The sequence below is a fragment of the Pleurodeles waltl genome, chromosome 9 (assembly GCF_031143425.1).
Source record: "Pleurodeles waltl isolate 20211129_DDA chromosome 9, aPleWal1.hap1.20221129, whole genome shotgun sequence".
Classification (NCBI taxonomy): domain Eukaryota; kingdom Metazoa; phylum Chordata; class Amphibia; order Caudata; family Salamandridae; genus Pleurodeles; species Pleurodeles waltl.
Genome location: NC_090448.1, coordinates 210,719,234 through 210,743,480, shown reverse-complemented (window position 1 = coordinate 210,743,480; position 24,247 = coordinate 210,719,234). Strand labels below are relative to the sequence as shown.

The following is a 24,247-nucleotide window of genomic DNA, read 5'->3' as shown; positions in this document are numbered from 1 at the left end:
GTCTCTAACGGTGTAGTTTAAGAAAAGTACTATGCCAAACTTCTAATTTTGTATTAATAGCTGAATTCAGCATATGGACACGAGAAGCAGGGGCTGGAGGGCTTGCTGTTGCCGTTGAAGGTCCAAGCAAAGCAGAGATCTCCTTTGAAGATCGAAAGGATGGATCTTGTGGTGTTGCATACATTGCCCAAGAACCTGGTGGGTAGAAATCTAAACATGCATTGCATAAAGCTGAATATGTAAAGATCAAAGAAACAGAATCCCTGTGTTTTACTGGGTTTCAGAATTACTCTTTATTGAGATTTTCAACTCACTTCTACCATAAACATGTTGCCTGTGGAATTCATTAAACAGCTTCCTTGGGTTGACCCTATCTTGTATTTGTGTGTCTATAGGTGATTATGAGGTGTCCATAAAGTTTAACGACGAACATATTCCAGACAGTCCCTACATGGTTCCAATAATTGCTCCATCAGATGATGCCCGCAGACTTACTGTTACTAGTCTTCAGGTGAGGCAAAATTAGTCATAAACAAATTATTTTAAATTAGGCCTCCATTGAGGATCCCAAGAGACTGATTTGTGAATTATAATAGCTCTGTGCTTATGTGAGGTGTAGCGATGACACACAACTTCACAAGATCTGACAGTTACTTGTGGTAATTTCATACCCCATAATTTGTCCTGTTTTCTAAAAAATATTCGTAATGGCCTGCAATGAGTTATGATCAATCACAAACTCCCTTTCCCTGAAAACCAAAAGAATACTTCCATCTTCTGTGGTGATCCTACCCTGTACTGCCCAATCAAAGCCCTTTTGCAACACTTGACCCAATAAACTCTCCATTATGTCTTCATTATCCTTTGAAGATCAGCTCTCATTTTTGTGGGTCTTAATCAACACCTGTATTTATTCACTGAAAAACTGTCTATCTCCTATTCTACTGTCTCTGAAAACTGTGTGAAATTTCAATTTTCTGACCTGAAATGGTACTTTTGTTTATTGAAAAGTGAAGTGGTATCATACAATTCATTCTGGATAAATTAATCTGGAAGCAGATTTTCTGAAGCTTTCTTCAAAACCTTAATGAACTGAAAAAGTAAAAATTCTTCGTCTCACAACTTAATATGGAATCTCTGGCCACCCCTACCTCGTGATCAATTAATGTTTCAGGTATTAGTCTCTAAATCTGCTTTAAAAATCTTCCTCTGCAGTTTGTGACCAGAGCATCTTGCACTGAATAAAGATTTTGCTTGTTTTGCTAGTTCTAGTTCTCTGTTTCTTTCTCTGTCTTTCTCTCTCTGACCCTTTCTCTGTTCATGTCTTGCCCCCTTTTTGTTCCATATATGTTTGTCTGTGTGTCTCCTTTCACAACAGGGTTAACTAGAAGGTGAAGTTTGACACCAGGATCCTCCAATCCGCTAATGTCACTGCTTCCTCGAATCTCCAAATGTCCTGTCTGCAGATAGCACAATTCACCCTGAACTCAAGGACCTATCCAACATTGGTTTACAAGCATGTGATGCTGATTGTGAACCTAAATCTCTTTAAACAGATATGATTATATCAAACCTGTTAAATAACAATACAGAAGCATAGTAAATACATTATTCCATGAAGAATATTCCTCCAAGTGCCTTTAACACCACTGAAAAAATTAAAACATCTAATGTAATGAATAGATACTCGGAAACGCATGGAAATGTGTGCATTCACATTAGCCAAACGGATACTGGCGTGCATGAAGCATGTTTTAAATCTCTCACTGGACGGATCTTTTTAAGTTGACGGCGACGACAAGGGAAAATAACAATATTAAACAATTAGGATTTCTGTGAAGCCCATTTGGCCACACAATAAGGGACAAAAATCAGAAGTTACGGTTAAGTGATTTATTTTCAATCAATAATCACATCAATGTACATGCAATTCATGGTAATATTGAAACGGTACAGCATTGCAGCTGGCAAGCTGAAATGTCACAATCGGTTCAGTCTCATATAATTAAGATGCAAAGCAATAACAACCACAGCAATACAGACACTGAGAATTAGAAATAGGTGTTCCATAAAGAAACCCCTACTCTCCCTTCTAAACATGAAAAAAATCTAAAATCATCTAGTCAGAACTCCATATCGGGAATAAGGATAGTTGGATGGAGTTTATGGAAAGTCAGAAATGTGAAAAGTTGTCAGCATAGCAAATGCTTCAGTAGAAGTCCTCCAAAGCAAAGGAATAATTGTTTAGCATTAAGCTTCAAACTGGAAATAAGGGTAGCAGAGAGGTCTGTACCCCTCAAAGTCTAGTGGAAGTCTTTCTTAACTTCTACCAGTAGCATTAATTAAACCAAACAGAATCTTCAACATGAGTTATCGGTTTTCTCCCCTCCAAGGACCAATCGGCTTCGGATCCTTCATCTGCAGTAGCAACACCACCTGAATTTTCATCCCAAAGATTCTGGACAGTTGCTAGACCTTGGACATCCTACATTCCTGGTAAAGGATGAATAGGAGGATTCAGCTGCTCATTACATCTTCACATCTCTTGCCAAGATGTACTGTCTCAGACCTTAGTATCAGCAAGACTAAGACATAAAAACAGTGCTCCTTTTCACTAGCTAATGAAGCCTCGAAACACACCTGCAAAGGAAAAGAACACACTATGCAGGCAAAACAACACAGTTTAGAATTCAGGTCTTCAGACAGTTAAGTTAGCCTGACTTTAACTAAACATTCAATGTGCGTTTTGAATGCATGGTTATAGAAGCACACGTTAAACAAGAATGTACAAAATTGATTAATTTGGGTACATCTAGACTGTAATGCAATGTTTCTTTGCTTTTTCTGTTGCATTTATGTTGTGCCCACATTTCCATTGTTGGTATGTGATTACCCAGATTATTGGGACGATCGGCTGAGTGAAAGTGACTCTGCATATAGTCTTTTGTTCAGTCTCACCCCACTCCCACTTTCTGAAGTTATATTTCAGGTGTTATTAAAATATTTTTTCATTGATTGTTATGGACTGAAATGAGAGCGGTTTTCACAGGGCACTGTTAGAGGAGCAATTGCTGTTTTCATCATATAGAATCTAACTGGTCATCATATTGTAAACTAACTGGTAAAATAAATTTTTAAAGGATTTCTCCTTTTCTATTTTTATTTTATAATGGTGATAATCTAATACCCCACAGTTTTTGATATGTGAGCTGAGATCATAAATTACACATAGCCATTTATGGTATTTTGACATGTTTGAATAGGACTCCATTAGAACGGGAGAATAAACACAACCAGGCAAACACACAATGAATAGATGCACAGCATTAGCTGGATTAACACTATGCACGTTCAATTTTAGGAAACTTTTTCACTGTTACTGTAACAGCCGGTCTTTGTAAAAAAGTGAAACGCAGATTCACATTTGCTGTTTACCTACAATGATTGTGTCCCTTGATCCATCCTGCTGAACTGAATAATATTGCAGGCAAGGCGTGTTAATCCTCTTTTATGCAAATTGGTGCTTGGCAAGAAATTGAAAACTTTGTTCTGTCCTCCTCCTAGCAAACGCTTCCTCTACTACTCCATGATGTACTTGTTCACTTTGTGTAGAAAGCTTTCATTGATGCAGTCTCTCTTGTACTTGTTTGTGTGTGAGTAAAATGTGTACTGCTTCTGCCTGCTGTGTACCTGTTCTTAGTGTGAGAAGCTGCATGTGATATACGTGCAAGCTGTTTGAACTTTAATCAGCTGCATGACCGCTAAGTGTTAACATAATATTATTAGTAAGGGCCAGGAGGGTTATGCATGAATTGACATTACTGTATAATACCCACCCTAGATGTGGGTCAGCCCTTCATAAACTCACCTGGTCATGGAAAGTCGTGTGCTGATTGGGATGTCCCATATCTGTGTACCATAGGCTGTAGATTGTACCTGAGGGAGCAATTATTATTCAAGGTTCTATCCCAGGGAAATGGGGTGATGCAGTATTTTAGGAAATAGCCATGTTTTCACCTCTCACATGGTCAAACTGGCCCATAGAGCTGTCAGGCAGTGCCCAAGGAGCTGGTCTAATAGATCAGTGTGTGGGCTAGTTTTGTTGAGGTTTGTGGGCTGTTTTATGACCTGGTGGGCCAGTTTTTCCATTTGATTGCTTTAATATTGCCACAAACATTGCCTGTAGCAAGCACAAAAGCATGCAATCTCTCATACCTTGCAAAAACATCTATATCAGTGGGTTCCAACCTGTTGACCCCCAATTTATCATTACTGGAACATGGGGACCCCCACTGAATCATTATTGGAATCCAGGGACCCCCCCACTGAGTCAATAGTGAAAGCTGGGGACCTAATCTGTTAATATTATTGAATTTACTAAGCAGTTGAGGACCCCATGAGGAGGCGTTGCGGACCCCCAGGAGTCCCTAGACCACACGTTGGGAACCACTGATCCATATAATGTGTCCTTACAAGTTCAAAACTGATCTGCAAATGTGAGCCACTTTTTTAGCTGTCACATTTGCTAATGGAGTGCACTTCTATTTCAGTGCCCAAGTCTATTTTCTATCTCATTCCAACACTTCTGCAGTGTAAGCATTCCTGAATCCTTCAAATCTAGGCTAGTAGTGAGTTCCAGAACATGTGGCTTGTACTGAGAAAGCAGTGCCCTCTATAAATTTCTTATAGTGAGATGGTATGATGGTCTGTGGTTCAATCCTGGACAGCAGTGTCCTATTTTGTTTGTTTTGCTTGAATTTAACTTGGAGGTGTAGTGGTAATTTTCCTTAGGAGGCTCATTGGGAACATTCTTTGTCTAACCATACAAAGCCAGTAGAGTGATTGTAGAACTTCGGCCATGTATTCTCTTGGATGGAGGCAGAGAAGGGGTCTTGCAGCAGCTTTTTGGATTAGTTGTTGTTAGAAATTGGGTCTTTGTTTGTCAGTCAGGTTACCCCCTGTCCAGGCAAGGACCCTCACTCTAGTCAGGGTAAGTCACACACAATCCAAATGTTCCTTTACCCACCCTCTGGTAGCTTGCACTGAGTAGTCAGGCTTAACTTAGAAGGCAATGTGTAAAGTATTTGTGCAATAAATCATACAATAACACAATATAGCACCACATAAATACACCACACAATGTTTAGAAAAATATACAATATTTATCTGATAAGATGCAGGTCAAAACGATTAAAATGCAATAAGTATATGTTGAGATATCTCTGTAAAAGTGATATAAAGTGTCTTAAGTCTTTTTAAAAGCAAACAGAGTCTCTTTCAAGCACAAAGTACCTGGTTTGCGTGTAAAATCTCCACAGAGGAGGAGATGCATGGAATTAAAGGGGTGTGCATCGATTTCTTGGGCCGCACACGGCGATGCGTCATTTCGTTTTCACACAGGGATGGCTGTGCGTCAATTTCCGGCGCTCGGTCGTGGATCCTCTTTGGGTTGCGGGGTTTTTCGGACGCACCGGGGACGATGCATGGATTTCCTGCACTGGCAGGACAAAGTCACAGGAGCTGTGTCGATTCAGTGGCTGTTGCGTCAAATTTTCTACCGCACGGCAGGCGCTGCATGGATCCCTCTCTGGAAGTCAGGCTGTGTCGTTTTGGCTCGCCTGTGCGTTGATCCGGTGTGCCGTGCGTCGAATTTCCAGTTGCTACGCTGGCTCTGCGTCGATCTTCTCGATGCGAAGTTGGTCTGTGTCATTCCGGTTCGGCGTGCAGTGAAATTTTCACCACAGTGCAGGCTGTGCGTTGCTTTTGGCAGGCTATGCATCGAATTTCGCCACACAAGGAGTCCTTCTTGTAGAGATGAAGTCTTTTTGGTCCTGAGACTTCAGGGAACAGGAGGCAAGCTCTATCCAAGCCCTTGTAGAGCACTTCTTTACCACAGCCAGAGAGCAGCAAGGCAGCAGGGCAACAGCAAGGCAGCAGTCCTTCACAGAAAGCAGTCAGGTGAGTCCTTTGGGCAGTCAGGCAGGTCTTCTTGGCAGGATGCAGATTCTGGTTCAGGTTTGTTCTTCAGGAAGTGTCTGAGTTGGTAGGGTCAGAGGCCCTGTTTAAATACCCAAATGTGCCTTTGAAGTGGGGGAGACTTCAAAGAGCGGCTTAGACGTGCACAAGGTCCCCTTTCAGTTCAATCCTGTCTGCCAGGGTCCCAGTAAGGGATGTGGCAGTCCTTTGTGTGAGGGCAGGCTACTGTCCTTTGACATGCAAGTGTCAGGCCCTCCATCCTCCCAGCCCAGGAAGACCCATTCAAAATGCAGATGTATGCAAGTGAGGCTGAGTATCCTGTGTTTGGGGCATGTCTGAGTGAATGCACAAGGGAGCTGTCAACTAAACCCAGCCAGACGTGGATTGTAAGGCACAGAAGGATTTAAGTGCAGGGAAATTCTCACTTTCTAAAGGTTGCATTTCTAAAATAGTAATATTAAATCCAGCTTCCAGTCATCAGGATTTTGTATCACCATTAGGCCTTACTAAATATGACCTTCCTACTCCTTTCAGATCCTCAGTTACCATTCAAACAATGTATGAGGGCAGCCCCAATGTTAGCCTATGAAGGGAGCAGGCCTCACAGCAGTGTAAAAACAAATTTAGGAATTTTACAATACCAGGACATAGTCACTGCACAGGTACATCTCCTGCCTTTTGCCTGCACAGCACCCTGCCCTATGGGTTACCTAGAGAATACCTTAGGGGTGACTTATATGTAGAAAAAGGGGAGTTTTTAGGCTTGGCAAGTACTTTTAAATGCCAAGTCAAATTGGTAGTGAAACTGCACACAGGCCTTGCAAGGGCAGGCCTGAGACAAGGTTAAGGAGCTACTTAAGTGAGTGGCACAACCAGTGCTGCAGGCTCACTAGTAGCATTTAATCCACAGGCCCTGAGCACATATAGTGCACTATACTAGGGACTTATAAGTAAATTAAATAGTCCAATTGGGTATGATCCAATGTTGCCATGTTTAAAGGGAGAGAGCATATGCACTTTAGCACTGGTTAGCAGAGTTAAAGTGCGCAGAGACTTAAAACCAGCAAAAACAGTATCTAAAAAGTGGAGGGAGGTAGGCAAAAAAATAGGGGTGACCACCTTAAGCTGTCTGGTCTAACAGTTGTATTTTGAGTACGACAAAACTGGGGATACCAACTTATAGACTGTATCGGAGTCAAGCTTGGTGATTGAGTGTGAGGCTAGCTTGTAGCTTTAGTTGGTATCTAAGGTGTGGTAAGATGTGTTGCAATGTTTTAATTACGTAGTGCCAGCTCTTTTGGACCTTGCTAAGATGTGGTATTAAGGATAGATCTGAATCCATCTGTACCTCTGGTTTCTTACCTCTGTTGTCTGTTGATGTTGTTGGAGGGGCCTTCTGTTCCCTGTGCTATATGGCGCAAAGGAAGTTATTACATTTTGAATTTATGGGACATCAGTTTTTAGATTGCTTTGCATACCACATGCATAGTCACATAGCTGTAACAGGTGAGTTTAAATTATCTATTCAGGTCCGGTAAGGAGGTTAGGTAGAAGTTGTGTAATGGAGGATATCTGATGGTCCCCATTGAGTGATGCCACAGTGTTGGGTGTAAGGGGCTGATGTGAAAGGTGATTGGTATGCCAATCTCTGTCTGTATTTGAGGTAAGGGGCAATCCAATGTACATCTGTTTCATGTTTTCTAAGCTGATGTAGTCTTTGCAGTAGCATGTAGTAGTAGACAGTGTCAACTGCAGTTTATATATGTACCTATACTTTTAAGAATTGTGAAAAGACGCAGGTAATAGAGTTAGGGTGGAGAATGAGGTATGATCAGAAGAACGGAGCACCTCCCCCTATTTTACATTTTAGATTAAAGATAGGAGCAAAGGCAGGTGTAAATGCAAATGTAAGGTGGCAAAATAACATACTGAGTAACGTAGGCAAGGTAGTGAGTAGCATAGAGGGAAAACACCAGGATGTGTAGAATGTTTGGGAGCTGGTGTGGCTTCCAGAAAAAGGAGCCCTGAATTGTGCGGAGTGTGTCTCTCAGAGGGTTATCACTCCGCCGGCATCATGATGTCGTCCTAAGTGGCTTTGATGGATGTGGAAGGTACTATGCATGCAAGCATTTGGACATTTTCCAGGTGCAGGTCTGAACTATGCATGGAAAAATCTTAGTGAATCTGCAGCACTGTATATACTTGGAAGAATCCTAGTTAGTTGTCAGCTAGTCCCTCTCTCCCTTGCCAGTTTGCTTCCTTGGAAATACTCCTTTTCGTGCTTAAATTTCGCATTACAAGCAACACTTTTTGTACAAATCATAACATAGCTATTTATATGGCATTTTCACATCAGTGAGAATAAAACACGAAACAATGATGTCTAGACACTTCAATAGGTCAACGTCTTTCACAATAATCTCAAAGACGCCTCTTCATATAAAATCACGTGAGGCATCTACGAGAGGGATCCTGTATATTTTTCACCATTGTTAATATTAACATGATTAAATGCATGTCACTCTCTCCCTCGCGCTCTTTAGTATACTTTACTAAGAGTGATTGACTGTCAGACAGTTCTTTCCTAGATACTTTTATTGGTGTTTCTCTTTCATGTGTGTTTCCATTTTGAGAAATTAATGGATCAAAGGCAAAGTTGACAACTGTTTGCAAAAATAAGAACAGCTGCAGACTTGAACTTTTGTTTGTGTTGTGTGGAAATGTCGCGTGGGCTCTCATTATCCTAAATGAGACTACTGGATTTCTAGGCAGCAGGATCGATAACGGTGTGGGGGGCTGAGTCTGACCCATGTGTAAGGAACTCTGTCACCCTAAATCCGGTTTTTGCTCCGGCTAACTAGCAGTGCCTCATTTCTCCCACGGGGAAGAGATGATTGGGCAGCCGAGCGCATGACATCTTTGGAACTTCTCAGGGAAGTCGTGGTCACTCAGATCCAAACCAACTCTCTCATTTACAATATGATCTCATATACAAATGACAAAGACAGTATAAGTTTTATATAATGATTTAATAAAACGACTGTATTTTAGATAATAAGGCATGAGCCGCAATAACCAGAACCATACAACACAGTAGGATTGAAATAGTTACCAGGAGAGTAAAAAAAAGGAACAAAGCGATCATCGTGTTTAATAGTTTCTACTCTCCCTCTGCTTGTTCTATTTCGAGCACAGCATGTTAAGCTTCTAGCTTGCCTGTCTGTATCACTGGGGAGACATCAGCCCTCATACCTGAGCAAAGGCCTGTGATCTTGGTTCAGCATCTGCAACGAGGCAGTCAGCGTCTAGTTGTGGTTCCCTGGTCGGATTCTCCCTCATGCGTGTATTGGGACAAGGAAGTGATTTTATAACCAACATGTCAGCGTGATCACAAAATGTCCCTATGCAGGAATGCCAAGTCTAAACTCCTACCACGCCTATCGGCAATGTACCAGACTGTATCCTTGACTGAAGCACAGAGTGAATGTGTTATGGAGAACTCCAGTGCTGAAGTAGGCAAAACAGTGTGATATGAATAAAAAACAAAACCGTAGAACTGGCTATTTGAAAAATAACAGTACGAAGCCTAATAAAAAGCATTTAGAGCAAAGTGCACAGAGGCTCCAAGCTGCCAGCAAATGAATAAAATACATCCAGGGCAAAGTGCACAAAGGCCTAAAGCCTGAAGCTAACGCGCAAAGAATATGTAAAACCAACCACACTACAGAAACATATACGTTTCACAAAACTGCTGTTGTCTGTTTACATTGTATTTTTGCTGTCGAGGGAGGTTTTCGTGATTCGCGGAGTGTTTTACATATTTAATCGTTCTGAGGGCTTAGTCTGCAAGGGTCCTGGCTGTTTTATGTCCTCTGGGAGGACGTGAAAGACAAACTGCGTCTTTTTGTCTAAAACCTTGTGAAGGTGTGTCTCTGTGTGCACCGAATACATCACGAGTGTTGGACTGCGTAACATTGGAGGGGGGGAGGGGTGTGGAATTCCAGCCTCCCCCAGCCCCCTTCTGACATTGTGCACAGGCAGCATCTGAAAGCTCCTGACTGTGTCTGGAGGAGGCCCCCACTCCCCTTCCTCCATGTACCTTGCAGGGCCCCCTAAAGTTTTTATTATGCCACTGGTCGGGCTGGCCTATATGGCAATCAGACAACACCCGATAGGCTGAACTTAGAGTTCAAAACAGTACAAATTTGCAAACATGGGCCACTCCTTAAACCAGTGTTAATCAAAGTAGGACCGGGGCCGCATACGACCCTCCTGACCTTTTCATGCGGCCCCCTAATCAACAGTAACTCAGCTCTAATCATAAAAAATATATTAAATAAACTGGCAGGCATTTAGTCAAAGGTTATTTGATGTTAAACAAAAGAAATAACTAGGGTGTCCTGCACCAGTTAACTTTAGAAGCACCTTCGTTTTTAAAGACATATTGCAGCAAACATGTAAAAATATGATCAAGTCTCCTCATAATTCAAAAATTAAAAAAGGTATAACTGTTTGACCTTAATACATCAGATTATATCAGTGACATTTATTGAGAAGTCCTTTTTTAAAAATTAATATCTGTCAAACATTAATTTAGAATCATTCATGCTTCCCCCTCCCAATGCCAGTAGTCAACTGAGTGAACAGAGTTTTTATCTGCTCCTTGAGGGTGGCCTGGCTTGCTATTATACATGAACAACATTAAAATGTAGTAAACCAAACCCAGTAGAAGGTTTTATACAACGCACTTCCTGAAGTCATGTATTTCCGAGCCCTCATATGTGATAATAAAAAAAAAGGAGGAAAAGTGAAATAACACAATTTCTCAGAATTACACAATTTGTTCAAGTGGGGAAGTGGGATTTAGTCCAGGTTTTCTGGTTTCACATTGTGCAATTCAGCCGCTAGATGTACATGATTCCCTTCCCCTACAATTACACACCAAATCGCCATCCTGCTGCCATCAATGCGGCCCTCGGTCACACCACAGACCAAACTTTGTGGCCCCTCGGAAAATGGTTGTGAAAACCCATGCTTTAAACTATCTAATTGACTAATGGGGTCACTTTTATTTTAATGCTGATACCTATTTTCTGCCACAGTCCGACCCTGAACATTGCTACTGCACTATTGATGCCTGTGCCCACTACGCAGTGCCACGCCAACATTCCTTTCTCTTAGGCAAGAACAGGGTATATTTTTAAAACATTTTTTTTTGCTACAGAAGCTATTCTTAGCTTGCAATTAGCCCCTTGCCATTAGTAAGATTTTGCTTTTTATTCTAAACATGTTGCCTTTTGGGTCCTGCATTTTCACCTTCAAAACAATCTTTAAGTATTGGATGAAATGTTGCAGAATTAAAAGCCAGGACTGGCTGAAGATGTCACATGACATGAGATCCCTTGCAAGGCATGTTTGCTGTCATTCATGCTGCTTTCTGCCCTTGCGCCTTCGCACAGCCATCGCGCCTTCACACTGCCCTGCATGAGATGCCTCTCACTCCTCTCCTTCCTTTACAGGTTACCAACTGAAGTCTAGGTCTCTGGCTACAAACCCCTAGTGGGTGGATCATAGCAGTGCAACCCAGCACCCATTTAAGGGGGTATGGAAGGGTTGGCCAAAATGACTTTTCACCCAGGGTGGCAACAATCCATTTACCTTGCCCAGGGAAATATCTTAGTAAGAGGCCACAGGTGAAGCTAGATGTTGTGCTGATGACATCGGGCGCTGTGGTTTTTCATGAAGGAAAAAAGAAGGCTGTTTTATGGGCGCTGAGGGATAGTGTGATTTTGTGCGTGCACGTGTGTGTTTGTAAAATGCATTTTTTGTGGTATACCTGCTCTGTGTATGCAAAGTAAGCTTGCCTCATCTGTTCTTTTTTCTATTATTCTCTCCCCAGTTGCATCGGACGCTCCTCGAATGCACCTTGTAGTCTGCCCCATGCATGTTTCACATTCACACACACATACTTACACATACACACAAATTCACATCTCTCTCACATAAACACGCTCTCACCCACAAGCACGCACACAACACGCCCTTCAAATAATTTTTACTAACCTCATCTGTCATGGAAGGGAATATTCCAGCTAACTGTACTTCATTTTTATTACACTAATAGTGAATAATATGTTATATTGCACGACTAGTGTAATACAAAATTTCAGAAAATAAAGCGAGAGTTGCCACTGTGTTCCTGGCCCTGAAATTGCCACCTCTGAAGCCAGGGGTCTCGAAGGCAGGTCCCCCCACTGCTATGCTTGATTTCTTAGCACACAAGGGAGGCGTACTGTTGGTGCCCATGAGGTACATATTATCAGTGTGTAGGGGGACGCTTACAGTGCGATACCCACATGGTACCTTTTGTGTATGTCTGTGTGAGGTGAAGCATGCAATGTGCTGAAACCTGTTTGCTGTGTGTAAATGAAACCCCATCCTAGGCTCCCCCAAAACTCGAAAATGTCCCTCCTTTTGTCTTTTGAAAAAGGAAAATTGCTTCACAGCCCGTTACCAACATGCTGCAATGGGAGCCTCCCAAGTATCCATAACAAGACTAGTTTTCCCAGGGCTGACAGCCATGTGTGCGAACCACCACCACCACCAACACCACCACCCAAAATGACTGACATTACCAAACCATTTCCGTGTTTTCTCTTGCAACACTCTGTATGAAATCGTAAGTCTTTGCACAAAGTTTTGATAGTATGGTGAAGATTTCAAACGTCTTATGCTTCCGCGGCAGACAGGTAAAATAGGGCTACCCGAAGGCCCTTTCACACCATGGCGGGTGTCATCAGATCTGGTGAAAGGGTATACAGGTCATGGGAATGGTTGCTTTTTGTGTTTTAGCGTCTTTGAAACACATTATGGGCCTGATTCTAACTTTGGAGGACGGTGTTAAACCGTCCCAAAAGTGGCGGATATACCACCTACCGTATTACGAGTTCCATAGGATATAATGGACTCGTAATACGGTAGGTGGTATATCCGCCACTTTTGGGACGGTTTAACACCGTCCTCCAAAGTTAGAATCAGGCCCTATGTCTCTCAGTGCAGACTGAGCAGGGCAAGGGCACCGTGCCTTTGGGTAATTTTGGTTGCTTTTATGAGAGAATAAAACAAATTAAAAAAACTCATAATTACTTTGATTTATTCTGCTTTTCTTTTGCTGTGTAATGTATTTTCAAACGTTTGGAATAATCCCTATCGTTAGTTTCTCTCTGACAGCTTGTCAGACCCATAACAGTGTGAAACATAACCGGAACAGAAAATAGGATTTAGGAAATGAGTCAGTGGTTGATATTAAAACAAATAATAAGCATAGACTTCATGTATATTGACTCTGCCTGATGTTACGGGTGCGTTTCTATCACTTCACCGCATGTAAATGCAAACTATTTTTAAGTCTGACTAAATGCAGCTTTTATGTTTATCAAAAAAGTGCAATGATAAAAGGTACGGAGAGAGAGAGTGGGCTTTGGGTCAGCTTCCCTCCCTTCACCGCCCCCCAAGCCATTAGCTTTCAAGTTCTTTTCATGGTTCGCCATTGTTTGAATTGTCTGTAATTCGAAGCATTTTGTGAATGCTTATTGAGTCCATTTAATTTATTTATTTTTTTCGGGGGAAAAATCTGGAACAACGACCTACGCTGTTAACGCAAGCGGAACCACGCTTGCGTTAACAACGACTCCATTTTTCTCTGCCTTAACCACGCATGTGCTGAACAACGCACATGCGTGGTTAAGGCAGAGAAAAAGGGAGAGTGCATCGGGAGAGGATGCGGTCAGGCAAGAGGGGCTGGGGCAGGTTTGGGGGGTAGTTTTTAGGGGTGGAGGGTGGATTAAGGGCATGGGGCGTGGGTGGAGAGGGTCATGTAGTTCGTTTTTTTAGAGGTGGGGTGGGTGGATCTGGGTAGTCCTGTTTTTTAGGGAGAGGGGGATCCGGGCAGTTCTGTTTTTAGGGGCAGGGGTAAATGGATTGGGGTATTTCTGTTTTTAGGGGTGGGGGTTGGGGTTTTTCTGCTTTTGGGGGTGGGGAACGGGGTAGTTTTGTTTTTGGGGGTGGGAGGATTGGGGTAGTTTTGAGGGTGAGGGGATTGGGGTAGTTTGGTTTTTAGGGGTGGGGGATCGGGGTAGTTTGTTTTTTGGGGGTGGGCATTGGGGTACTTTTGTTTTTGGGGGTGGAGGGGTCGGGGTAGCTTGGTTTTTGGGGTGTGGGGTCGGGTCAGTTTGATTGTTGGGGGTGGTGGATCAGGGTAGTTTGGTTTTTGGGGGTGGGTGTGGGGGGATCGGGGTAGTTTGGTTTTTGGGGGTGGGGGCTCAAGGTAGTTTGGTTTTTGGGATGGGGTGGAGGATAGGGGTAGTTATGTTTTGTGGGGTGGGGGATTGGGGTACTTTGGTTTTTGGGGTGGGGGGGTCGGGGATCAGGGTACTTTTGTTTTTGGGGCTGGGGGGTCGGGCTAGTTTGATTTTTGGGGGTGGTGTAGAGGTAGTTTGATTTTTAGGGCTGGGGATCGCGGTAGTTCTTTTTTTAGGAGCAGGGGTGGGCCAGGGTACTTTTGTTTTTCTGGGGGGGGGGATCAGGGTAGTTTGTTTTTTGGGGGTGGGGGATCAGGGTATGTTTGGTTTTTGGGGGTGTAAAGGCATGCGTAGTAAAGGCATTCATGGTAACGTGGTCGTTGTTCCGACCACGTTGTTCAGGCATGCGTGGTTCCAGCATTCATTGTTCCATCATACATTCCTTGCTTGTCACGCGGCATCAAATCATCAAATATATTTTAAGACTGTTTTCCTGTTGCTGACATGTTAATATGTAAAATAGCCTCATATGTTCCCTGTCTTCATGTTAAGCATGCTGGAACCCTACAGTGAGTGTGTAGCCCACCCTGTACAAAAACAATAATTAAATAGATAAAATGAATGTAATGCAGGTTCTCCTAGAACACGACATTGTATTGTGCAGCATTTCATCATAGAACTGCACACAGGCCTGGTGCAAAGAGTTTTGACTCCCAGGGTGAAGTGATATTTGAGAGCCCTCTCACATATTAATGAGGTCATATTTAATTCTCCTAAGTTGTTAGGGGTATTCCGGTGCCCCTTTGTTGATGGCCCTGTAGTCAGCATCCTAACATTGCATTTTCCCTAGAACAGCTACTTCCCTGTAGTACCGTCCTACTAAAGTTGGCTTATATTCTCCTGGCTGTTACTGTACTGATGGACTTGTGTTGCATCCGCAGGAGACTGGGTTGAAGGTGAACCAGCCCGTGTCATTTGCTCTAAGGCTTAATGGGGCAAAGGGCAAGATTGATGCTAAAGTCCATAGCCCATCAGGAGCCGTAGAAGAATGTCTTGTGAATGAATTGGAACCAGGTGAGTTTGAGATGTTCTTTGCCCGCTGTGCTATTACTCTAGTAATAATCAAAGGACAGGTCCAGCTGCTTCTATTTAGTGTGTTCATGTACTTCTAAGACATTGGGGGTCATTCTGACCCCGGCGGTCATGGACCGCCGGGGCCAGGGTTGGAGGGAGCACCGCCAACAGGCTGGCGGTGCTCCACAGGGTATTCTGACCGCGGCGGTTCAGCCACGGCCAGAAAGGGAAAACCGGTGGTCTCCCGCCGGTTTCTGCTGCCCCGTAAGAGGGCCCCACTTAGTATTTAAGTGTCTGCCTTGCAGACACTGAAATACGCGACGGGTGCCACTGCACCCGTCGCACCTTCCCACTCCGCCGGCTCAATTCTGAGCCGGCGTCCACGTGGGAAGGATGATTTGCACTGGGCTGGCCGGGCGGCCTTTTGGCCATTATAATTCCATTGTTATAATTGGTCCTCATTTGATAAGGATAATGCCAAATGTGTATGTGAAACTGTATTGGTGAACCCCAGGTTTGAACATTTGTATATAGAAATATAATGATGCATACTTTAGACCTACCTTTTCTCCTAGCCAGGCATTTGCTTAATGATGCAGTCCAGATTCAGAACTTCAGTGTACTGGTCTACTTTGGTGACATTTAATTTTATTCTGAACCGCAGGTCCTAGTGTATGATTGGTCTGATAACATATATTTCCACAGCATCCGCAAAGAGCAGCTGCTTTTTTACACTGCGCCTGATTTACTAATCCTGAACAACGCTAAGTGGCTCTTAGCAACGACTCACAGAAATCCGGCTTCTTAAATATTTATGGGGCAAAATTCACTCTGCAAATCCTTATGAATAGCTACAAATGCAGAGATGGAGCCTTGCAAGCGATAACAAATGTTCATCTCTTTGTTTGTACCGATAAAGTGCTGATAGTGCCAGCCTAGGTTCCTAAAATGGGGTGGGAATAGCAATAACATTGGCCCATCACAAAAAGAGTTAGTGCAGGGACCCAGAGTTTTTCTTAGGAGGCTGTTGCTGGCGCTGCCAAAGGCTGGGGTCATGGACTTTCAAGGCTGTCTAGACTTGATTCTACCTTGCGCCTTTTCTTCCACAAACACAAACCTCCTGTCTCTTTTTCTCACTCTTGCAAAACTTCTTTTTTATCTCCTCTTTTCCTAATTTTCTATTTCTCCTCTCTCTTGCTCTCAATCAAAGTCTGATGAAAACTATGTCTGGTCCCACAAAAAGAGCGCCTGCACCCACTTCCTGCAACCATATCATAGTTTCATCTTAATATATCACCCACACTCTACTTTGCAGTTTGCTGTCTGCCCTTCTGTCTGGATTTAGTTAGACCTCCACTGTGTCTCGGGTCCCCTTATAAAGTATGTCTTAAAGAGTTAAAACCAGTGCTTAATTTGAGCCGGTTATTTCCGGTGCTATGCACCGCCACTTAATTGTCAACACAGGCACTTATGATAGTCTGCTACATGGTGGTGCTGTTTGTGTAATTCAGAGATGAGCACACAGTAGTTTATTAATTAAATATATATGAGAAATTACTAACATCTGCCTCCCTAGCAATTCCTATAGCTTTGCGGGCCTGGAATTGTCTGAATTGTCACAATTGTACTGGTGTGATAGTTAGTAGTTGTATTGGTATTTTCATTGGCAGTTCTGATTGGGGAAATTAGTGGTGAAGTTGCAGTGACCTCCTGACGAGGGCTCTGGCACTTATTTTTTCACAAATTAAGCACTGGTTAAAAACATATCTTTTAAAAAGGGATCATGCATATTGATAATAGGCCTTTGGTCAAGTCATCAAGTCCCAGAGATGGTATCTTCTTCCCCAAGCCAAAGGAGAGGCATCAAGCATTAACTTTCTTCAGCATTCTCATACTTCCTTTATTATGTTTAGAGAGTAAGCAAATGTCAATGTTCCCAAGAATAGCGATGGAAATAAACAATCGGGTTTTAGACTTAAATCTAAAGTTAACAAAAAAATGTATTTGCTTAACTGATCTTTACTTTGCACGAAATAGACAATGAAATAGAGCCTTGCCCTCTTAGTAGATAGTTTGTTTTGGCAATTTGCTTTTGATTGCACATCCATTCCAGAATTACTGCAGCTGTTGGGATTCATAGGCAGTATTTTGCAGATTAATGAGGCTTAAATCAAAGTGCAAGCTGTCAAGAGTTGCAGGTAGACTTATTTGTCCTAAAGGATGGTAAAATAAATAGCTTCACTCACAAAAAGTGAGGTAATTTCTCTGTTGTTTTTGAATGTTGGTGTCAACAAGTATCGACAAAACCAATATGTTAGAAATTGGGCTACTGATTGACTGGGGTATGGGCCGTGGTCAAACGGCAACCGCAAACCTGCTCAGGGTAAGGCACTAGCCAAACCACAATTAACCTGTGCTCATCCTCTGGTAGCTTGACACAGAATAGTAGAGGCAATGTGTAAAGTATTTGTGCAACACTTAAAGCAGTGAAAATACCACACAAAGGATCCTACATTAGGTTGGAAATATAGAGCTTAATTTAATAAATAAAACAAGACTAAAACAGCAAAGATCCAATCAGTAAAACCAGTGTTTTTAATTTTTAAAGCATAAACTGCAATATATCACCTAAAAGCAAAAAAGCGCCAACCGGGGCTATCTGGACACGCTGGACTGGGTCAAAGTCAAATGTTCAGGCTGACATTGAACGAACATGGGTCAGATACAGTCCTAGATTACCTGCTTGGGTTTTGTGCAAGAGTCCCATTTGTGTTGGAGAGGAAAGCAGGGAGAGTGTCATGGGCAGTGGTCGGCATGGGGTGAAGAGCAGGCCAGGCACCGTGGATGGGCATGTAAGAGCATTGTGATGGCAGTCCCCTGTGAGAGCCGATGCTTGCTGTGCAAAGAGACAAGCTGTCTGCAGCTCATGCTGAACTTCAGTGCGAGCTGCACTGTTCTAGCACAAACGGGCCCATTGGCAGTCCCCAAGAGCTCAAATGCTTGATTTAGGAGCCCAATGAGCCATGAAGTTGCAGGATCCTCCAGGCAAGAAGGCAGCAGTTCCTTTAGAGCAGCTGTCCAGAAGAGTGGCAGTCCTTGTTGCAGCATGGCAGTCCTCCTTCCTGGTAGAGTATCCACCAGTCCAGAAGTGTACTGAAGTGGTGGTGTCTGAGGTCCTTCCTTTACACATGGTTGTATCTTTGATGTAGGGAAGAACTTCTCGAGGCATGCAGTTGAAGTGCACAGGAGCCCTGCCTTCCTTGCCCGGGCTCCAGACTAAATACAGAGGGTATGCATCACTTTGTGTGGAGGCAGGACGCAGCCTATTCAAGTATAAGTGGGGCTGTGCCCATCCCTCCCTCCCAGTCCTGCCAGTGATGCTCATCCAGTCACACTTAAGCACCCACTGTGTGCGGCTATCAAGGAGGAATACACAAAGCTCAGCTGTCACCCACACCCAGTCATGTAAACCAGAGACAAGCTGCTGGAGTCAAATGGCTAAGGCAAGAAAATGCCAACTTTCTAAAAGTGGCATTTTCAGAATAGCAGTTGTAAAATCTGACTTCAACAAAAGTTAGTATTTTAAATTAGGATTCCAGAGACACCAAACATGAACTAGTCATCTCTTCCCATTTGAAAATTGCACTTATGAAATGTAACAAGGCAACTCCAATGTTATCTCGAGGGAGCGATAGGTCTTGCAGTAGTGAAAAACAAATATAAGAGTTTTTCACTAACAGGACATGTCAAATGTTAAAGTACTTGTCCTGTTTTTAAATACATTGTACCCTACCCTTTGGGCTGCCCAGGGCCTACCATAGGGGTGACATATGTATTAAATAGAAAGATTGGGCCCGGCAAAAGGCTTACTTTGCCAGGTCGAAATAGCAGCGTAAAACTGCACACACAGAAGGTCAGAGACATGCTTTAAGGGCTACTTAAGTGGGTGACACAATCCGTGCTGCAGGCCTGCTAGTATCATTTAATTTACAGGCCCTGGGAACATGCAGTGCCACTTTCAAGTGATCTATAAGTAAATTAAATATGGCAATTGGGTATGAGCCAGAGTTAACATGTTTTAGGGAAAGAGCACAAGCACCTTAGCACTGGTTAGCAATGGTAAAGTGCACAGATTCCAAAGGCCAGAAAAAGTCAAGCCAGCAAAAACAGGAGGTCTGAAAACAAAAAGTTAGGGGAAACCACTCCAAGGATGCCAGGTCTAATACAATAACTCTGGCTGTGTACTGATCTCAAGTTTGTGTGGCTGTTAGAATGAATGAGTGAATGTGGGCATGAGTAAACACTTGCATGGATGATTGAGAGGATGGAGGTGTGAAATGGGTGATTGATGCATGTGTGGATGTTTGGATGTGTGAGTGCATTGATTCATGGTTGAATAAGTGAGTGTATGGTGGGTGGCTGGATAATTCAGTGAGTGAGATGCCTTTGGCAGCAGACTGCTTAGATGATCTGTGGGTCTACGGCAGGACAAACCTAGGTATTCCATATGAGGGCCTGCAAGGGCACCTACCTCCATGTTAAAAGGTCTAGCAATCTTCCAGGATGCAATTTCCACTACTCATGGGTTCTCATGGATAAAAAGGCCATCGGCACAGTGTCTGTAATGGGGTATTGATCTGCAGCCTCAGGCACTCAAGCTTTCCCTGCACCATACTACTACTCCACAACTAATTGATGCTAGTGATGGTGCCCATTTCACCCGGTGCCTCTGCACTCTTGGCTGCATTATTTGGCCACACTTTGAGTGGTTTGTGTTGAAATACATTGAACGCATTCATTAGTCACCGAGCCCAAAGAATAAACACAAAAAATCATTTATATAACCGTCATAATGTTTTACTTTTCTTCAGGAATGTGTATCACTAAGTGGTCCTTAAGAGCTTGGTCTTTTAAGAAACAAAATTCACAAAACTCATAGTAAAACCAAATATCCCATCGTTCTACAGACCGCTATGCTGTGCGTTTCATCCCTCGTGAGAATGGCATGCACACCATTGATGTGAAGTTCAACAGCAGCCATGTTCCAGGCAGCCCCTTCAAAGTGCGCGTTGGAGAGCCAGGTCAGGTGGGAGATCCCGGTCTGGTGACAGCGTATGGATCCGGCTTGGAAAGCGGCACCACAGGTAAGTCCATCTCATACTGTTACCGAATGTAGGCATTGTGTTCACACCAGTGTACTATACACAACCACTTTTATAGAAAGTGAAATTAGCCCCTTATAATCTGTGCACACAGTTAGTTATCCATCTGTAATCTATTTGATAAAGTAAAGGAAAGATGTCCTAAGAATTTCAGAATAGTTATACTTAATTGTGATCTAACATGTTAGTAATATTTATTGGTTTGTAGTGCTGACGCTCTTAGAAGAACTACTTCAAAGTGTGTTGACATAACAAACTGAAACCTTTCCTCTTTTGATTGTTCCTCGACGTGGCCAAAAATATATTTTTTAACTTGACATTAAAACTCCTACCTATTGAGATTGTGACTTGTTTAATTTATTTTCTGTTCTTTCACACACCCTTTAGGTGCTGGGTGACACAAACAAAGCACCGTTTATCCCTGTTTTCAACGTCCTCGAGTATACATGTCCTATAGATTATTAACTGACTGCGGTCGGTCCCAAGGATGTGGAATAGAGGATCAATGTTAAAGAAAAATAAATGAATTCAGTCCCAGGAATAGGGCCGCCCCTCAAAAATACCTTAGCCATATGTTTGTAAATATGTTTGCCCTGAATTTCTGCTCCTTGCAAATTAGTAGCAAGCCTTTTACTATAAAAGCACTGTATGAACCTGTCCGGTTACCCATAATGCGCCTGAAAGAGAATAGTTCATCACAACATACTCATTCTCCATATAGGAACTACGACTCAGTGCAAGTTTGAGGTTCAGATACTTCACCAGCTTTTAATCTTCAACAGTAATGTCCAAGAACGAGTCTAGGAACAGCCTTAAGTCATAAGGGGGCCCTTTGGTGAATGATATCACATAAGGTCTCAAAACCCAAGCAGACATCATCAAACAAAGAAACATTCTGGCGAGCCTCTTGTTAGTCACTGGTTCGAGATGTAAGACTCGGTAAGAAGATCCCACTACACTCGATTGCTCATTAAATATTATATTATCCAAAAGAGGTGGAGAACCCTATTACTGCCGAGTAATGAGAGTAAATACAAGGGAGGACATCGCAATCCCCAAAGTGTGAGCCTGTATTGCTAGGAAAACCCCCCTTAAACGTTTATTGTTTATCCAAGTATTACTTGTCAGCGGTCAATCTTCCCCTCTGCACCTGAGCCTTAAACTTCACTAACCATGAGGCCAACAATGTCATCCGCCTCCCTTCACACATCCATTGATGCCACCATGTGACAACCAGGTACAACCACAGGCAGTCCGCTCATTGGAGTGCTGAGAAGCGGGGCGACCACCAGCATGTATTTGGTGTTTGCTGTAACACATTGAATTAAAAGAAGGTACTACGGGTGTTGAAAATGATCTCACATTGATGGCCTCATATGATTGCCACTGGCAGTCAGTGGCTAGGCACAGCTTACAGAATGACCACGCTGTCCGGGCTTCCCCTGCACAAACTCCTACAGGTAGAAGCTCAGAATTTGTGTCTGGAAAACAGAAGAAAAATGGGACAAATCTTCAGACTTCTTCTGAGGAAAATCCGCATCTACAAGTTGTCCCTCATTCTAACTTGCGAAACATGGAATTCTATGGAAAAAAATCACCCTGCATGATAATCAAAAGGTGTGATAATGGGTTTTCCACGTGGCCTTTTTACCACATAATATTCCAGTAGGTCCTGATATGATGTCCATGCCCATGCGTCCTCATGATTGAAAAATACACCGACAGCCAAATTTGGATTTTGTGCACTGAAATGTATTAAAGTGCTATTGTTTGGGTACCATATAGATTATTTTTTTCATTTTTTTGACAGCACTGGCTTTGTTTTAGAAACATACTCCAGCACGAGGAGTCTGCGATGGATTTATGTTGAAGACCTCATCTGTTTTTGATTGTTGCTAGAAATTTAATTATTATCCAGCAGATATTTCATTTTAAATGCATTTCTTAGAAATGTTTTACATATTCTAGGATTATAATCTTACTTTGTGTGTGTATGCAGTGCTCCAGTTTTCTGTCTCAGTCCCAGATACTGATGAGGAGCTTTCTGAGTAATCTCAAAGCACAGGGTGGAACTGGAATGCGACGTACCATACAGGAAACACTCGCTCACCAAGTTACATCTCTTTCTGAAAATATGATAAGATTCTCTCTCTCAGGTCCTGGGAAAACCAGCAAAAACACATTCTTTGGAATAAGCCCCCCAAATTAATTTTTAGGCGTGTTTGCACTGGCACAGACCTCTCGAGAGACACGGAAATAATATTTATTACACAAGCTGGAAGCAATTTCTAGTGTTCTGCATCCTCCACAAAACACAATACATTGATCTGCGTAAGGCGGGGCCTGTCATTGGCTGCATCGTCCACCAGGAAGCATCTGTGCTTAGTCCATTTATCTGGCTTGAGCCATGCTCATTCAGGATGTGACGCACTGACTCTTTCACCCTTGGAATTCCATCAGGATGCCCAAACTATCCGGTAATGTAAACATATTTTAAATGCTGTGTCAAGGAGTACAGTTCTGAGACCTGGCAGCATTGGAGCGACATGATTCCCAGCTGCGAAACAGACACGACAAATGTTGATTTCAATATAGGCTTAATCGACTTTTTATGTAAAGCATGCCATAAGTGTTATTTCTTCCACCCAAATGATACCTCATTCAGTGGCAATTGTTTAACTGAATTCGGTAGGATGAAAAGCTGAATCAGTCCTACTGCGATTACTTTGAAGAGGTTACACAAATCTTTGCAATGGGAGTTCATTCCAGTGCACAGTTTTTAAAAATATATTTGTTTATTGAATTTCTCAGGTATATGTTAAAACATCCACCATAAACAACAAGGCATGGCATCGTTCAGTGAAGAAAAAACATGTATTGTTGCATAACTCAGACCTAGGGCATAACTCAACAAAGGAGAGCATCGAATGAGGGCTAACCTTCGGTAATAGCTGACCCTGTTCTGTTAGCCAAGGGCCCCAGAGCTTTCGGTACTTGGAGGTACTGTCTCTCCACTTATTCATTTCTCTCTCGGTTCTGCAACAGTAGACCATCCATATTTACCAGGTCGCCATCCAGGGAGGATCCGGAGACCTCCAGGTCTTGGCAATGTCTCTTTTTCTGATTAAGTGCCCCAGCCCCGTTAGAAGGTGTTGATACCTGGTGTGTGTGCAACCCTCCACTATCCCCAACAGGGCTACTTTCGGGTCCAGGCTCTCCTTAATATGAAGGAGACCTTTTAACCTGGTATGGACCATCTTCCAGTGCTTGGCTATGTTCGAACAAGCCTGTTTCAGATGAAAAAAGGATCCCTCAGGGTCTCTGTAGTACCAACAGGTTGGTGATTAGGCTTTCCTCATTCGCCATAGGTGGTTGGGGCTGTAATACATGTGCTGAAAGGATATATGAACTTAATCAGTCTCAGGGTGGCTGAGGTGGTCAATAACCTAGCTGCAATTTTGTCCTCTCATAGATCATAATTGTCCAGTTCTCCAATATTCTCTATCCACTTCTTGTGATGCGCACCCCAGGGGTCAGCTGCATTGAGCAACAGGGAGTTTTAAAGTTGTGAGATACCCTTGCAACCTAGCGGGCCTGGACTCAGCTTAGTCTTTAGGGGATTGAATTCTGGGGCCACCTCAAGTGCATCTGTATGAGCTTCTAATGCATGTCTGATTTGCAAGTACCTAATGAATTGAGAGGAGTGTAGACCAAATTCTGTTATGAGGTGGTTAA

General features: G+C 42.9%; 1 protein-coding gene across 4 annotated transcripts in view; it reads left to right on the top strand.

Annotated features, from left to right (window-relative positions):
- FLNB (filamin B) overlaps positions 1-24,247 on the top strand; it is a 455,875-nt gene that overhangs the window by 412,446 nt on the left and 19,182 nt on the right. For all 4 annotated transcript variants that reach the window (XM_069206567.1, XM_069206566.1, XM_069206565.1 and 1 more), the window contains 4 exons: positions 61-198; positions 396-511; positions 15,218-15,350; positions 20,318-20,494. In XM_069206567.1, the coding sequence (XP_069062668.1) occupies positions 61-198; positions 396-511; positions 15,218-15,350; positions 20,318-20,494 (564 nt within the window). The remainder of the gene's footprint in view (positions 1-60; positions 199-395; positions 512-15,217; positions 15,351-20,317; positions 20,495-24,247) is intronic.